At 41.4% G+C, this 19,213-nt stretch overlaps 1 protein-coding gene across 1 annotated transcript in view; it reads left to right on the forward strand.

Annotated features, from left to right (window-relative positions):
• Window positions 1–19,213, forward strand: part of LOC134222772 (roundabout homolog 2-like) — a 294,250-nt gene that overhangs the window by 90,968 nt on the left and 184,069 nt on the right. Inside the window, 1 exon segment of the mRNA XM_062701928.1 lies at window positions 16,417–16,780. Within this exon segment, the coding sequence (XP_062557912.1) occupies window positions 16,666–16,780 (115 nt within the window). The 5' untranslated portion in view covers window positions 16,417–16,665.

The following is a 19,213-nucleotide window of genomic DNA, read 5'->3' on the forward strand; positions in this document are numbered from 1 at the left end:
ACCCTCGCGAATTGCTTTATTTTTGGAGTTATTCGCAAAATTGGTCAAATTAGGAACATGACGGACGCCATGCATGTAAATATATTTATCGTAGCGTCTACTTCCGATGAGTGCTTGTGATTCCGCTGCCAGCACCAACTTTTTGCCGTCGCCAAACGCCACCATTACCGACGCCATCGTTCTGTCTGCTTTCCGTTACGTGTCCTGGTGTCCGCTCTCCTTGGATTCTTAAGCACGCGCGCGCCTAGCACGATTCTGTTATTTGTGCTCCTCGGGATTTTCATTTCATTTTTTTCATTTATTTAGTTAACATCTAAACAGATAACACTGATTCAACAATTTGACGCCACAATGCACGGTTCGAGGCCGCATCTCTCCATCCTCGGATACGCCCCACGCTCGCCAAGTCGTTTTGCACCTGGTCTGCCCATCTCGCTCGCTGCGCTCCACGCCGTCTCGTACCTGCCGGATCGGAAGCGAACACCATCTTTGCAGGGTTGTTGTCCGGCATTCTTGCAACATGTCCTGCCCATTGTACCCTTCCTTTAGCTTTAGCTAGCTTCTGGATACTGGGTTCGCCGTAGAGTTGGGCGAGCTCATGGTTCATTCTTCGCCGCCACACACCGTCTTCTTGCACACCGCCAAAGATGGTCCTAAGCACCCGTCTCTCGAATACTCCGAGTGCTTGCAAGTCCTCCTCGAGCATTGTCCATGTTCCATGTCCGTAGAGGACAACCGGTCTTATAAGCGTCTTGTACATGACACATTTGGTGCGGTGGCGAATCTTTTTCGACCACACACACTCAGTTTTTATTTCTGCAGCTCGGCAAAAATCCTCACAGCCGTGCGCCAGCAAAATAAATAACTGATATTCCGGCAAAAATAGCGTTTGTTAGCTGATTTTCGGCAAATTATTTGCTGATTATCAGCAATTTTGACAGAAATCTCGGCAAAAAACATGTTTGCTGGGGCACGGCTGTGCGATTCTCGGTAAAAGTTCAACATTTTGCTGAGATCCCGGTAAAAAAATTAAGTGTGCAGTTTCTTCTGGAGCCCGTAGTAGGCCCGACTTCCACAGATGATGCGCCTTCGTATTTCACGACTAACGTTGTTGTCAGCCGTTAGCAAGGATCCGAGGTAGACGAATTCCTCGACCACCTCGAAGGTATCCCCGTCTATCGTAACACTGCTTCCCAGGCGGGCCCTGTCGCGCTCGGTTCCGCCCACAAGCATGTACTTTGTCTTTGACGCATTCACCACCAGTCCAACTTTTGTTGCTTCACGTTTCAGGCGGGTGTACAGTTCTGCCACCTTTGCAAATGTTCGGCCGACAATGTCCATGTCATCCGCGAAGCAAATTAATTGACTGGATCTGTTGAAAATCGTACCCCGGTTGTTACACCCGGCTCTCCGCATGACACCTTCTAGCGCAATGTTGAACAACAGGCACGAAAGTCCATCACCTTGTCTTAGTCCCCGGCGCGATTCGAAGGAACTGGAGTGTTCGCCCGAAATCTTCACACAGTTTTGCACACCATCCACCGTTGCTTTGATCAGTCTGGTAAGCTTCCCAGGGAAGCTGTTCTCGTTCATAATTTTCCATAGCTCTACGCGGTCTATACTGTCGTATGCCGCCTTGAAATCAACGAACAGATGGTGCGTTGGGACCTGGTATTCACGGCATTTTTGAAGGATTTGCCGTACATTAAAGATCTGGTCCGTTGTCGAGCGGCCGTCAACGAAGCCGGCTTGATAACTTCCCACAAACTCGTTCACTAATGGTGACAGACGACGGAAGATGATCTGGGATATCACTTTGTAGGCGACATTAAGGGAAGATCCATTAATTACGTAACGCAAAAAATGGACATTTTCAAGCCCCTCTCCCCCCTATGTCACACTTTTTGTATGAAACATCTAAACATTTTGTATGGATCGTCACACTTTGCTCACCCCCCCTCCCCCCTCTAAGCGTTACGTAATTTGTGGACGCTCCCTAAGGATGGTGATCGCTCGAAAATTCTCACACTCCAGCTTGTCGCCTTTCTTGTAGATGGGGCATATAACCCCTTCCTTCCACTCCTCCGGTAGCTGTTCGGTTTCCCAGATTCTGACTATCAGTTTGTGCAGGCAAGTGGCCAGCTTTTCCGGGCCCATCTTGATGAGCTCAGCTCCGATACCATCCTTACCAGCTGCTTTATTGGTCTTTAGCTGTTGAATGGCATCCTTAACTTCCCTCAAGGTGGGGGCTGGTTGGCTTCCATCGTCCGCTGAACTGACGTAGTCATCTCCTCCGCTGCCTTGACTTTCACTGTCTTTACTCTCAGCGCCATTCAGATGTTCCTCGTAGTGCTGCTTCCACCTTTCGATCACCACACGTTCGTCCGTCAAAATGCTCCCATCCTTATCCCGGCAAATTTCGGCTCGCGGCACGAAGCCTTTGCGGGATGCGTTGAGCTTCTGATAGAACTTGCGTGTATCTTGAGAACGGCACAGCTGTTCCATCTCCACGCACTCCGCTTCTTCCAGGCCGCGTTTCTTCTCCTGAAAAAGGCAGGTCTGCTATCTCCGCTTCCGTCCATCATGTTCCACGTTATGCCGGGTACCTTGCTGCAGCGCGACCGCCTGCGCTGCGTCCTTCTTCTCCAGAATCTGTCTGCACTCTTCGTCGAACCAATCGTTCCGTCGACTTCGACCCATCCTCCTCGGGATTTTATACACTCAAAATAACTGTCACTTTAAAAAAGTCATGTAGACTTTGAAAAAATAAACTTTCATCGGTCTTACTGGAATTTTAGCTACCTGCGCCAAAGCACATTGCGATATATTTTTTCCGCATCATGATGCTACTCCTTGCATCTATCAATTAGCGGCCGACGAACAGCGGGTCAAACTAAAAGAAATGCATTGACATTTTCTTTCACGGCATTCTACCTTACTCGGAGAGAAGGCTTGCTTTCTGACTGGAATCATATCCGGAGTGGGATGCCACTATTTCAAAGAACTGGGAATGCTCAAATTTGAGATTCGTTTCGAAAACTAGACTATGTATGAATTCGCGAATTCCGAGGACAATGCCATACTACGCGATATCTGAGAACATTCCAAGATTTGAATTGTGGAAGAGGCTGGAGTAGTCTTATTTTGTGAACCATGCCGTGGTGTGTTCAAAAAGGGTTTAGTGACATGATTCTTTAAAAGTAGTTAGCTAAATTTCACTCTTTCTCTTTATTGAAGCGCATTTGTACACAGTGCAATTAAAACTTGGTAGGTGATTGTTAATAATTGATAAGTTATTATTAAACGAAAATTCGCTAAATATCTTGGCTATGCATGTGCACAGCACATGTTTCGAAATGGACAAATTGATATGAAATTTGCGAAAAAGAATCCACGGGACTCGAACCCTCAACTCTCAAATACTATTCAACCCCAAGACACGTGAATTTATTTTCTCAAATTTCATATCAATTTGTACATTTCGAAACATGTTCTGTGCATATGCACAGCCAAGATATTTAACAAAAAAATAATTTCGTGCGGCCGAGTTGCCGAATAATAATATGCAATTAATTGAAAATTCGCTCTTAGAAACTGATCTGAGAAACTATCAACTGGTTTTCCAAAGATGGCCTAAGGTTTAGACGGGGCTTGCTACTGCATTAATATTTAACTAATGCCCTTTTGGATCTCGTGTTGCTTCGCGAAATGTTGGTTGATTAGTTTGAGGGAAATTATTAGCCCAGTAAACAAACTCCCTATTTTGATGCGTATTGTGATGATGTGGAATTGTTGAAATTGGCCCAATGATGATAAATCCGCTCTAGAGTTGATTTTCTTCGACCGACTTCAAAGTTTATCTTACTGAATTCGAACTGAAGTAGGGGTATCTTGCTCGTTTCATTTGAAGTACTTCAATAGTACGTATGCACGTACGATAGCCGTTCTGCAGCCGGAAAGCCAGTTTCCTTCCCGAAATCATAGTAAGCTTGATCCTCCCTACAGGAAGGTCTCAAAGCCGGACAAGTTTGTAAATCAGGTGGATGATCTCCTTTGCAGTGGGGCTTAACCCATCTTACTGTTTCAGGAAGCTGATCCGGGATGCATCATAACATTCAGCCTAGGAGTTGTGTTTTTCAGCTTTTTGCATAATCAAGCGAAATGGCATACACAGAAAAAAATAATGAATACTAATCAGCGCGTAAAAAATACAGACGCGGAAAATTCCACTATTTTGAGCATACATTTTCGTATATTTCGCCCTGAATGTTTGCAGTTCGTATAGCATTATGCCACTTCATCGAATAAATAGTGACATAATGCAATACAAATTGCATACATTCCAGCGCAAATATCGTTCAAATTTACTCTCTTTTTGCCATTCCCTTTATGTGCATTACTTTCGTGTAAATTTCAACAACATTCTCTATAAGAAAATTATTTTGAGCTTTTTAGTGGAATGTCTTCACTTGTCATAAGACGAGTTTATACCATCCCATTGAATTCCACCACTTAATTGTATCTCGACTCGTCGAGTCAAGTACGAGACACTGAAGACGGCCTTACTGTTGAGGTCGAAATACGTATCTGTCAAGATACAATTAAGTGGTGGAATTCAATGGGATGGTATAAACTCGTCTTATGACAAGTGAACTTTCTCTATCTGTGTATGGCCAAATGGCCTAACGAAGGGTATCGGAAGGTATTCCCGACAAGTTATTGCACTTCGGCAAACCCCGTTGAATCCGCATTTGCTTCTTTAAATTACGATTACAAAGGAGTTTTGGAAAAATAATATTTCCATTTAGTTTTTAAGCCTGTTCCGGAAATCGGATCATGCTGAGAATAGCATCCGTAGCCCTAAATCGATTAACATCATTCTCTTAATCTATTTACTTAAGTGCGTTATTGCTTTTGCAAGACTCTTATTATGTGTCCCCGGAGCCGCTCAGTTCCAGAAGGGAACTGGCCTAAACCCCTAGCTGCTGGTCTAGGCAGTCGTCTAGGGTGGACTCAAAAGGCCTATTTTGTTCCGGGTCTCAGGGTCACTGGTGTGGGGAGGTTTTCGAGAGCGCAAAGGACCTAACCAGAAAACTGACAAATGGATTTGGAGGCTTTTATTACACAACAAAAAAAACTTACAGGTGGGTGGCGATAAGGTGACGACTCGGTTGGTCGGGCGATTGTGCTGCCCAACATAGAGCACGCGGTGAGGTAGTCGGCGGGCTGCCGAACGAAAATGATGCCAGAAGGAATCCGGCCAATGATGCAGTCGACGGTAGGTCAGACGGTTATGACCCCTGCAGGCCTCGTAGGGAAGCGGACTTCGGTGTCGTTCAATGGTGGCAAGACAGTGGTTCAGTCCAAGGCGGTCGGTTGGAAGTCGGCCGGATGGAAAAGCGGCTGACACGCGGCCGCGTGATAATACGGCCACTGGCAGTCGGCTGGAGGCCGAATAATGGTGCTACCGGACGGTCTAACGAAACAGCGGCTGGCACGCGGCTGGACGATGATACGGCCACGGGCGGTCGGCTGGAGGCCGAATAATGGTGCTAACGGTCGGCCTAACGAAACAGCGGCTGGCACGCGGCTGGACGATGATACGCCCACTAGGCGGCGATGCAGCCGGGCGAAGATGCCGCCGACAGACGACTGGGCGACGTTTCGGTCGGCAGTGGCTTGGATGGTGAGGTGTCTGACGGAAAGTCAGCTGGTGATACGGTTAGCAAGCGACTATAGAGCCACCGGTGGGAGCCCAAGCACGGAGGCAGTCTACGAACTGCTATGCGACGGGATGGCCGAACAATGATGCGGGTCGATTGGCCTCGAAAATCTCCGGCGTCCTTATTGCGGGAATCCTTTGCACCAACTCACTATGCCACGTCTTCCAATTTTCCGAGAAGGAAAGAACTCTCCTCGTTGATTCCACAACGCTGACTACTATCACTTCTTTTTTTCGCTGTCTCTCCAGCCTCTTGCTAGGGCACTCATCTCTTCACAGAAAAGACGCGTTTTATGTATCCGCCTTTCCCTCTTTTATCTATATTATCGCTCACTGGGCGATGTAGCTCATTTTGCGGCTTGCGTTTCAGCCACCCACCGCACGGTTTGAAATCACCGTTTACAAATCTTTCCTACATACTTTATACAGATTTCACCCACGAATAGGGTAAATCACTACTTGGGCCTATGGACCCGGATCCCGGCTCACTGAACAGAAAACTAATAATGTATACTGTTTGGAAGCCGTAGGTTCACGATTGATAATTTTTCAAAAGTCTCCCATTTATTTTTCACAATACTCTATATTTTTCAATCGCCTGTTTTACTCCTAATTGATCCAATTGTAGAAAATAAAAATGTAGATTTCAAAATTTCGCTCTCCGATGCCATACCACTGAGCCGGAGTGATTCTTTCCACTTTTACAAAACGGTATCATCGAATAAACACCTACCTGAAAATCGTCACAGTGCTCGACACAACCTTTGCTTGAACCTGTTAATCACCACACCATAATTCTAAACACACGCGCTTCAATTTTTCCTAATTTTTCGTTTCACTAGAACTTATTTAAACATATTAGAATACATTCCTCAAACCGAACAAAAAATCACCTCGGCCCAAGAACTTCTAGCCGCACCGTGCTGCCAAAAGGCCATGAGTATGAAAATGATCCTTCATTGTTAATAGGAAAACTGTCTAATACGTTGACGCTATCATGTTATTTATAATTCTCTCGATTTCAAAAGGTGAAAAAAATATTGTTTTTAAGTATTTGGAAGAAATTTGGATGAGTAAATATATCTTCTCAACCAAATAAAAATGATTATGAATAATACCATCTGGCATCTTGTTGTCGTGGAACGTGCATATTTTTGTTTACGTCGCAATTTCTACCGTCCCGAGAGAGAATGAGAGTAAAATGTTGAGAGATTGAGTGAAATTTTGCTTAGGCCGGGAACTGGTTTTGTGGATGCCGAAATGGCAATCGCTATGACTGAAATGAGTGCTGCACCTCGTTAATTTAAATCAAGCAAAAGCTTTTTTGAACGATATTTAGCACGAATAGCTATTTTTAAGTGGAAGTGAACCTCAATGCAGTATTATACAGCCCACAAAATACAGGAAAAGTTGTTTCCTGTCATAAATATCAATTAAATAATGCAGTCGTACGCAAGTTAGGACGGGAATGAGTTAAGAAACCCTAGATCACATGAATTAGAAGTTTAGCAAAAGCCAGCGATAACGTGGAAATTTAGAATTTCGAGCAAGGTTGTATTGCAAATTTTGCGCCGTGTTCGACTCCCATGCAAAAAATATTGTCCCATCAAAATATTTTCCCACCAGTTATATGGATGACGTCTACACTGCAAGAAAAAGCTGTTTGGGGTGTGAGATAAGGTGCAAGAATGATGTTTTGGATTGTGCTTTCGCTAATTTATATAGAATTGGACGTGTGAGCATTTGTTTTGGTACTTCGACAAATTTGCACGGTAGTCTATTCTTCGGTGAGAAAAGCAATACTGTATCGAATGAACACTCAGCGAACTGGACTATCGAAATTCATAACTGGCGCCTTATGAATATTCGACTGATTATTCCACCAACAGTGCTTCTTATAAGCAGTTACCACTTCGAATACCCAAGCGTCGATGGGCGTGTGATCTACATACCGGCCTCCCGACCCCGACGTCCATGGTTCGAACCCAGTCTGCCGCACTTCACTTTTTTTTAAATGGAAATCATCATTCATAAGGCAACGTATTGAAATTCATACCGATTCCTTGTGGCAAATTTCCATAAGGCGTTTTATTGAAAATCGTACGTCCATTTTCCTCAGTGAAAGATGTGCGTGTATCTGAGTGTATCTTCAATAGGCCTTTTCACGAGACGTTTAAAAACAGCTGTTTTCATCATCGATTGACAGTTCTTCTATGAAAGTGACAGTTTCGGCACAGTGAAACAGACGTCTCACTTAGAACAAAATGCAATCAAAATCATCGTCACGAAAACATTATCCCCCAATGCTAAAATCACTGTGTGTGGTCAAGCGGCAACCAGATGGCGGTAATGCGCAAACGTCAAACACAAGCAAAATCGATGGAAGCGCCATCGGTGGCCGATTGACCACCTACATAAAATTAAATTAACCGTTAAAAAGGTGAACGATGGAACATGTGCTGAGTGAGACGTCTGTTTCTCTGTAGTTTCGGGTTTGCGGGCCTGTTTCGCGGTAGTAAGCAAGTGCAGTCTCGGCCGTGTCACATGAAAAAGCCTATCTAACCGCCACTGTCCGGCCGTGGTATTATGGAATACAGCTGTATGTAATAAAATTAGCTACATCGTTGGCGTTATAGCTGATACAGCTGTGCCATCCCTATGCTCCGGTTTTGACAGCTGGGCAGACAGAAAGAAGAAGAAGAAGAATAAAATTAGCTTTAGCCCGGGAGTTGAAAGGTGTTAGTTCTACTGCAGCTCCAGTGACCCATTTCAGACTACCTGGTAACTCTCGTCCAGTCGCGCCTGTTTATGCTATACCATTATCAATTGGATAATGATCCCTAAACGAACTGCTGGATTTTTAAGTCCTGTATCATATAAAAATCATATTGAAACAATCTCACACAATTGATCCTGAGGAACTGAGGAAGCGAAGATCACTTCTAGTGTCCACGAACAATTCACTACACTCTTCCAGAGCTATTCTGAGCAATTCGTTATTTATCCATGTGTTTCAGATATTATCGCACAGCCACACATATTTCACCAAAGACATCCTTGTATACAAACTACCCAAATAATTTAGCGCACTCAATTGAGAAATACATTTTTAAAGGTCGCCAAACGCGTTAATTTCATACTCCATATCACTTTAACGATTTTCTTCTAGTACATATCCAAAATATAGACATCAGGCTGATGTCATCAGCCGAATCTAATTCTTGCGGGAACGAACAAAAACATGACATCAAAATCAAAAGCAACAATCCGCGCGCTCATGGCTTGCTGCGATCTTATACATAAGTTTTAGGTTAGGCATTAAAAAGTGTTCTAATTTCCTTATCCTACAAGTCAACAGATTCCTCGGTTGCATTGATAAGGCAACTATTCCAATGAAAGTTAAAAATTTTTAATAAATTTTTCCAGTCTTCTGAAAAAAACCCTGATTAATCCACCTAGCGGTAATGGTGCCTTTCTCGTGCATTATAAAAATAGTATTTTGGCCATTACTCTTGAGCCCATAGTCCGATCTGCCCAATTTTCAGTAGGAAGCAATGATAGAGTATCTTGCGTCGAATGCAATTTGTTGCGAGTAAATCGACTAAGGATATGTGCCTGAAAAATGAGTGACATTTTTTTACTCAATTTTTCTATAAAAAAGTGGTATTTTGACCATAACTTCCGAGCCCATAGTCCGATCTGACCAATTTTCAATAGGAAACAATGTCAGAGTATCCTGCGTCGAATGCAACTTGTTGCGAGTAAATCGGTTAAGGATAAGTGCATGAAAAATGAGTGACATTTTTTTCTGTAATAAAAGTAATATTTTGGCCATAGCTTCCGAGCGCATAGTCCGATCTGACCAATTTTCAATAGGAAACAATGGCAGAGTGTCCTGCGTCGAATGCAACTTGTTGCGAGTAAATCGGTTAAGGATAAGTACCTGAAAAATGAGTGACATTTTTTTGGGTGGGTGCGCACAGACGAACACACATACACACACACACATACACACAGACATCACCTCAATTCGTCGAGCTGAGTCGATCGGTATATAACACTATGGGTCTCCGGGCCTTCTATAAAAAGTTTGTTTTTGGAGCGATCATATAGCCTTTACCGTATACTTAGTATACGAGAAAGGCAAAACATCTGTTTCGGTTGATTCAAACCAATATTCCGCTGAATTTCATGGAGTTTGACATTAACGAAAACTGAATTTGTTATTCTAATTCGTATTGGTATTTGGCAAACTTCGCTAGAAAAGCGATTGTAGCATTACGCTTTGCCACCCATATGGTTTTCTCCGGAAGTTTCGAAAGATTCGAAAAGCTTTAAATTCGTCACACAGAGCTATTCAAATAGTTAGTTCATAAATCAGTAGGCAAATAAATCGGATGTGCAGGCCATTGACCATGTGGCATTCGGCATTCGAAGAACCGGTTTCCGATCTGCGTAAAGAGTTCATAGAACTGCAGTTTTCTCAGTGATGAACTTATTATTAAAATAAAAAATCACTTAAATAAAGATTAAAAAAAAAGACTGCGGTTTTCAGTAAGTGATTACGATCGATTTCTTAGACTTTCCACAATTAATATATCTTGTGCGTAAGTTTCTAGAACATGAGTATTACCCAATACTGCTCGCAGGCTTCTGAGTAGTTTTCATTCTCGAGAAATTTGTAAATAAAATAACGCCAATTTTTCGACTGAAATTTTCAAGCTTCAAGGAAATCATTTCGCAGAGGACCTAAGTCGAATCATTGTTATGATTAAGTTCAAAACCACGCTACTTCAAAATGGTGTACATTTAATGCTCAATCTCCTATCTCAATCTCAATGGCCACTCATTTAATTTTATTCATCGTCGGATCTCATTACAACTCATCACCACAGCAATTTCAAATATTTACGCATCCCTCCCGCATACCTGATTATCTCCCGCGAAACTACCCATAAATTAAGACCTTTTTAAACAATTACCTATCCGAATGATTCCGAAAAACCGAAGACCGGTTTTCAACTTTTACTACCCGGTCAAAACAACTCATTTCGGTTTAATTGTAGCCGTGATAAGACCGCTCATGGTCGAGCTCCAACCGGGGGATGCATAATGCATTTTCTGGTTTTGTATCGACGCCGCTCGTTTACGCAGATAGCGCGCGAGTCCCGCTTGGTGGTGACTGGTGGTGGTCAGTGCCAGTCAGTTTTGCCACTCGGCGCAGCGCTACTGTGCACCGCGCGCCCGAGCCCCCACCGCGAAATGTGATGGATGATAATTTGGCCCTTCTGAGGACTGCGACCGCGACGGCCGGGTCCGGCCCCTAATGCGTGCGTACCCGTAGTTTGATTTCTCAGTCGCGATAGGCTTGACAACTTAAACCGGACCGGGCATGATCCCGGGTCGCCGGCCACTACTGCCGGCGATTGTTCTGCTTGGCGCAGCGTCGTCGTTATCTCTTCCTGCCCTTTCTCTGCTGGGTCTCAGCCGAAATTTCATTGCCCCTGGTCGTTGTCGGTGCCCCGGCGATGAATTACGACGATGGGGTTTTTTCAAGACATGACGACGACCAAAAACAAAGAAAAACAATTATTTATCGTTGGATGGATTTCGGCCCGGCTAGGCCAAGCCAGGCGCGGATGGTGTGCGAAAGTGTAAATTAATTGCCATTTTATGCTGTTGATGTAAGAAGTGAGGTTTAAAATTCAGCATTTTTTACGATTTGGTCCGTGGAGACAATATAAACAACACAACGTGAAACAATGACAAACCATCCCACCTTGGAAAGTGTCTTGGATCTAATTTCCGCATGTTGGCCGGAGTGAGTGACTTTTACGAGACTTGTTGTATTCGGCAACTCGTTCTTTGCCTTTGGGTAGTTTTTGCTTGACTCTGCTCTCGTCTTTTGAGTCTCCGAGAGCTAAGTTTAATGTTGATCCATCAACCCGGAGGTGGGTCACAAAAATTATGTGACAACTTTTTATCTGCTTGTATTTTGGGCAAATTACGAGCCAGTATCTCTTGAGTTTGTTGTCAAATTTGTTAATAGGTGACGGCAGTAAAAAAACATGACTCTAGCGCTATAGAAACTGGGAAATTTAGTCTTGATTTGACTTTTATGAGCAGAGCTATATCTACCACATAAACAATGTTTACTATAAAAAATTATAATTCAAAAGCTTATGGCTCCAACTTTTTCATGCTTTTGGAACTTCTGGGGAAACCATGAAGAAACTCATTATCAAGCAGCAAATAAAAATGTTATTATAACAAAATAGCGCCAAAATTAAGAATTCGAATAATATATTTCAAATTAACCATTAAATGTTATAATTATTAATAATGAATGGAAATGTCTCAACTTATTTTCTCCAATAAGTCATTTGAAAAGATGTGAGATAAAATTAATACATGAGGTTGTCAAACCGTCGAATCATATATTAAAATACAGACACACGATTTCCATATCAGGGATAATTCCTCATAAATTGTCTTCAATGAAATTCCACTTTCACATCACCCATCAAGAAACCATAATTCGATCCCTTATCACCCATCCGCTTCTTAGACAAATCATACTGACAGCGGCAGCGGAATTCGTTTCCGGGCCAGCTGCTGCTGTTCGGGGGTTGCCACTGCTGCTATTTCTGCTCACCTTTGTGCGACCTCTCATAATAATTCCGGATGGAAGCGAACCCGGCCGAAAGCAGGAGACCCACAACCGGGGCACCGATGGCTGTCAAACCCTTTTCAGCAGAGTAATTTTGCACCCTGAGAAATGAAACATTTGGATGCCGCGCGCGCGCGGCTCCTAATCGTGGTGGTTGATGGTTTTGCGTGCCTTCCCAGAATCTAGCCGAACAGATACTCGTTTGTTCGAGCTTAGAGTAGAATGAATTGAAATAAAAAAGGCAGAAGCGACTTTTGGCAATCGAGACAAGCATGCTGTTGATGATGATGAGATTTTTTTTCTGTTGGTGCGTTCGGTTCAAATTTCGAATAGAACAGACTAATAACGTTTTCGAAGCAGTAGAGGAACTTAGTTAAGATACGAACACGTAGATAAGACAGTAAAGAATTTTGTAAATAAGAGTCAAATGCGGAATAAATAATATGATTATAAAAATGGAACGATCTCACCTGCATGCATTCTACGATTTCAAGATCTCATTATGAAAATAATTACTGTCGAAGAAATGTTGATTTTTTGAGGAAGCAAACTTTCAAAAATTAGATGAATCCATCAAGATAACATTTTTAAGGAGAATTGTTGAAAATTTGTCTAACTGTGGATCGCTTCCCCCTATGCGGTTGCCATGTCTCCAGTGAGCAATCAGATTCAAAGCCCTTCGGGCTGTGATTTCGCTAGAAATGATTGAGATATGGAACCCAATATCGGCCATGATGGCCGATCCTGTTTAGCTGGCGGATGATGAGATCGATATGGTTGCTGGTTTTAGCGCGGGTTTTGATTTCTGATGGATACAGCTGGAGCGTGGGCATCGAACCAGATGATTTGAATGCGGCGCATTCAGCTGTCGATTGTGGAAGAAAAGTATCGGTTTTCAGAAATAGGCAATAGATTGAGTGTGGTGGGCCCTGAATTAAAAACAGATGGCAACGGAGGGAATCAAACAGAACAATGAGGCATGTTGTTTTTATTTCCAGTTGTTATCGAGAGATTCGGTTCTCATATTTGTATACGTCCAGAGCTAATTTATGACGTGATTATGCTAAGTAAGACTGATTTCAAAATCTCTTCGTGTATAAGAAAGAGCTTCTATGTCTTTATTTTCAGCAATATCTTTGAAATGCATTTTAATTCTAGTGTAGGAAGTAGTTCTTCATGTGGAATTTAATTTGAAAATGTCATTTCCTTTCCAATTCCATTCAAATTCATTCCATTCCAATTCCATTCCAATTCCATTCCAATTCCATTCCAATTCCATTCCAATTCAATTCCAATTCCATTCCAATTCCATTCCAATTCCATTCCAATTCCATTCCAATTCCATTCCAATTCCATTCCAATTCCATTCCAATTCCATTCCAATTCCATTCCAATTCCATTCCAATTCCATTCCAATTCCATTCCAATTCCATTCCAATTCCATTCCAATTCCATTCCAATTCCATTCCAATTCCATTCCAATTCCATTCCAATTCCATTCCAATTCCATTCCAATTCCATTCCAATTCCATTCCAATTCCATTCCAATTCCATTCCAATTCCATTCCAATTCCATTCCAATTCCATTCCAATTCCATTCCAATTCCATTCCAATTCCATTCCAATTCCAATTCCACTTCCATTCCAATTCCATTCCAATTCCATTCAATTCCATTCCAATTCCATTCCAATTCCATTCCAATTCCATTCCAATTCCATTCCAATTCCATTCCAATTCCATTCCAATTCCATTCCAATTCCATTCCAATTCCATTCCAATTCCATTTCCATCCCATTCCCATTCCATTCCAATTCCATTCCAATTCCATTCCAATTCCATTCCAATTCCATTCCAATTCCAATTCCATTCCAATTCCATTCCAATTCCATTCCAATTCCATTCCAATTCCATTCCAATTCCATTCCAATTCCATTCCAATTCCATTCCAATTCCATTCCAATTCCATTCCAATTCCATCCAATTCCATTCCAATTCCATTCCAATTCCATTCCAATTCCATTCCAATTCCATTCCAATTCCATTCCAATTCCATTCCAATTCCATTCCAATTCCATTCCAATTCCATTCCAATTCCATTCCAATTCCATTCCAATTCCATTCCAATTCCATTCCAATTCCATTCCAATTCCATTCCAATTCCATTCCAATTCCATTCCAATTCCATTCCAATTCCATTCCAATTCCATTCCAATTCCATTCCAATTCCATTCCAATTCCATTCAATTCCATTCCAATTCCATTCCAATTCCATTCCAATTCCATTCCAATTCCATTCCAATTCCATTCCAATTCCATTCAATTCCATTCCAATTCCATTCAATTCCATTCCAATTCCATTCCAATTCCATTCCAATTCCATTCAATTCCATTCCAATTCCATTCCAATTCCATTCCAATTCCATTCCAATTCCATTCCAATTCCATTCCAATTCCATTCCAATTCCATTCCAATTCATTCCAATTCCATTCCAATTCCATTCCAATTCCATTCCAATTCCATTCCAATTCCATTCCAATTCCATTCCAATTCCATTCCAATTCCATTCCAATTCCATTCCAATTCCATTCCAATTCCATTCCACCCATTCCAATTCCATTCCAATTCCATTCCAATTCCATTCCAATTCCATTCCAATTCCATTCCAATTCCATTCCAATTCCATTCCAATTCCATTCCAATTCCATTCAATTCCATTCCAATTCCATTCCAATTCCATTCCAATTCCATTCCAATTCCATTCCAATTCCATTCCAATTCCATTCCAATTCCATTCCAATTCCATTCCAATTCCATTCCAATTCCATTCCAATTCCATTCCAATTCCATTCCAATTCCATTCCAATTCCATTCCAATTCCATTCCAATTCCATTCCAATTCCATTCCAATTCCATTCCAATTCCATTCCAATTCCATTCCAATTCCATTCCAATTCCATTCCAATTCCATTCCAATTCCATTCCAATTCCATTCCAATTCCATTCCAATTCCATTCCAATTCCATTCCAATTCCATTCCAATTCCATTCCAATTCCATTCCAATTCCATTCCAATTCCATTCAATTCCATTCCAATTCCATTCCAATTCCATTCCAATTCCATTCCAATTCCATTCCAATTCCATTCCAATTCCATTCCAATTCCATTCAATTCCATTCCATTCCAATTCCATTCCAATTCCATTCCAATTCCATTCCAATTCCATTCAATTCCATTCCAATTCCATTCCAATTCCATTCCAATTCCATTCCAATTCCATTCCAATTCCATTCCAATTCCATTCCAATTCCATTCAATTCCATTCCAATTCCATTCCAATTCCATTCCAATTCCATTCCAATTCCATTCCAATTCCATTCCAATTCCATTCAATTCCATTCCACCCATTCCAATTCCATTCCAATTCCATTCCAATTCCATTCCAATTCCATTCAATTCCATTCCAATTCCATTCCAATTCCATTCCAATTCCATTCCAATTCCATTCCAATTCCATTCCAATTCCATTCCAATTCCATTCCAATTCCATTCCAATTCCATTCCAATTCCATTCCAATTCCATTCCAATTCCATTCCAATTCCATCCCAATTCCATTCCAATTCCATTCCAATTCCATTCCAATTCCATCCCAATTCCATTCCAATTCCATTCCAATTCCATTCCAATTCCATTCCAATTCCATTCCAATTCCATTCCAATTCCATTCCAATTCCATTCCAATTCCATTCCAATTCCATTCCAATTCCATTCCAATTCCATTCCAATTCCATTCCAATTCCATTCCAATTCCATTCCAATTCCATTCCAATTCCATTCCAATTCCATTCCAATTCCATTCCAATTCCATTCCAATTCCATTCCAATTCCATTCCAATTCCATTCCAATTCCATTCCAATTCCATTCCTATTTAATGCTAATTCTATATTATATCTATTTCTCTATTTCAATTTTGTATGTATCTTAACAAGTAATATTAATGAACGTTTCTCTCTTTCTTACAGATTGAATATCTTACGGACATAGATTGTAGCTGTTGAACCGAAAAACTGCCTCAATCCGGTGCATCTCCTGTGCAATGACAAATTAAGTGTGCCAACTACACACCGTTGTACCGCACGGCAAACAATCAGCACCGCCGGTTTCCTGCAGCGGTGACAAAACCGACACCGATTGTGATCTGCTTCATTCGGCGACGAAGTGTGTGCAAGCGAACTGGTTGGTGCCGTCCGGAAACGGAAAAAGACTTGTCCATGATTGTCGTCGCGTTGCACTGCCAAAGAAGAAGCATCACCACCGGGATGACGTCAGCAGTGTGGAAGGTTGCGGCCCTGCTGCTGTTGGCAGCTTTGATCCAGTCGACAAACGGTAAGTGGAGATTTTCCTGGGAAGTGAGGAATTCGATTTAAATCCGAGAGGATGGATAGAGATTGGAGATTCAGCATAACTATGCGCAAAACACGTCCCAGTGTGGAATCCGAGATAATCTTATTCTTTTGTTGTTTGGATCGCTTTTATGTTCATCACGTTCTGTTATTTTCATCGTTGGTGATTTCAAAAACTGGAGCAGGATGTGTTCGAATAGTTGTTTGATATATTGAACATTGTTTAAATAAACATCGACGTCATCAATTTAGTGGGACGGCGGATTAATAATTAAGTACTTTACTTCGATCCCCATCAAATCTTATAATTTTGCATCGGACAAAAAAACAATTTTTTTGTCATTGATCACATACAAAATAGCAACTTTTAATACAATTACGTTTTGTATTCGAATGTTGCTGTTCGGGGGAATATACTTGTGAGGCAAATGAAACTCTGGGACGCATAATGTGCAGTACTAAGAATGCTTTGTATCTAACATATCTTTGAAAAAATCCAAAATAAAAGTTTGGAGTTGTTGGAGGTTGAAGTCGACCAGCAAATGGGACTGTAGTTGATTCCTTTTCGATCACTGGTAATGGTGGGTCTTAAAACCGCTGGAAAATACTAGGTCAATACCTTTTCGCCTCCGGGGGTGGGATTTACACCCGGGTTGGAGTGCCCGGGAGCTTCCTCAGAATCAAAGTAAAATGATGGCTGAATGTAATATAAGAACTTTGTTTTGTTACAATGTGGCATTGTGACATAGGTTACGAGAGAAACGTTTAGATAGAGGGGCTGCACAATGTTTTACTTTTCTTCATATTACAGCAACTACAAATATTAAAAAAAAACTATGCCCTAGTGATATTCATGTAATTAAGAGGTGCAGCAGGTAAATTAAATTAAATACAAAATTTCTTAAAAATTCTTAAAAAAACTGAAAAATATTTTGGATATCGTTGGATTTCCTATGAAAGATAATTATCGCTCGCTTATTGACTAAAAGCTATCATATTTAAATAGCGGGAGAAAAAAACACAAAATCAGTTATCATTTAAAATTATAATTAGCCAGTTCATAAGCAAAGCTCTTCAAACTAATGTCCAGCCCCTAGTCTCTATTTTCATGTAATTCACTGCAGCGTGACATGTACCTAACTGTTTTCCATCGGGCACTGTACAAACAAACCAACTAACAATCCGACCGCAACCATATGATGCATTGTGTACATATTTGTCGATTTTGTTGCCATCAGTCTCGGGCGTAATCCCCGCAGATTGCCACCGCCATGTCGTTTTGTTACCTTCTCATCTGGGTTTCCATTCATCATTCGAACCACAGCAAAACGACGATGCAGTGGGGATAGTTTCATAGGAACTGACATTGTAGAAATTGGTTTGAAATTCGGGGACTATTCCATTAAAATCAGATGATTTCGTTGACAACTAACAGTTTTTGATAAGAAAATTATTTTGAGCTTTTTAGTGGAATGTTTTCACCTGTCATAAGACGAGTTTATACAATCCTATTGAATTCCACCACTTAAGTGGTAACAGTGGACAGGTAACAGTTTTTATTTAAAAAGGTAGCCTCTCTTTTGAACGGTTTTCCAGCAGTTGTGAACAAAAAAAGTCTCCTAGGTTTTTTTTCCTTGGTGTCTAGAACCTGTCACACCTCAAACATACCTCTAATGCAACAACCGTTTCTACCTCAAATTATGGGCGAATAAACCTGTTGTAATATTGATACACCCCTCGTAGAGATGTTTAGTAGACTTGACTGTGTGTAGACTTCCGAGTAGGAAAAGGGTGTAGACAGCCAGACGAGAAGAGAGCGTCTCAGCAGTTGTAACGCGTGAGTCATACGAGTATCAGAATAAAGATTTAAGTGAAATAAATTAAACAATATTTGATGTTTTATTATGTTCACAACAAAACCAATTGAGATTCGTCAGATAGTATCTCTTCGACATCTCATTGATAACTCCTAGGCACCGGTCCTACAATTCTAGTCGAATTTTACTAGATATAATAGAGATTTTGGCCTTGATTGCTGGGTTCCAGAATGAAAACTTATTGGGTTCCAAAAGAAATATCGACTAGGCTTAAGTCGAAACCCATGGAATCCATGCAGGGTTCAGAAACGCAGTCCTCCCAGAAGGCTACTCGTCTGTATTCCAAATTGAATCCTAACTTGATCGCAGAAGTAATCCCAATTGGATTCGCACAGGAATGTTGACTAGACTGCAGAAGGAATCTTGACTGGTCGCAAATGGTCAAGGTTCTGGAATCTACTGAGGATCTAATCTAAACTTGATCGGGTTTACTTTTGGTAGGATTGTATTCGAGAAAGAATCCAAGGGCTCTGACTAAATTTCTAACTGAATGCAAGTCAATTTTTTTTCTTGAAACTCGTCGAAATTCCTATTGCTCG

This window comes from Armigeres subalbatus, chromosome 3 (assembly GCF_024139115.2).
Source record: "Armigeres subalbatus isolate Guangzhou_Male chromosome 3, GZ_Asu_2, whole genome shotgun sequence".
Classification (NCBI taxonomy): Eukaryota; Metazoa; Arthropoda; class Insecta; order Diptera; family Culicidae; genus Armigeres; species Armigeres subalbatus.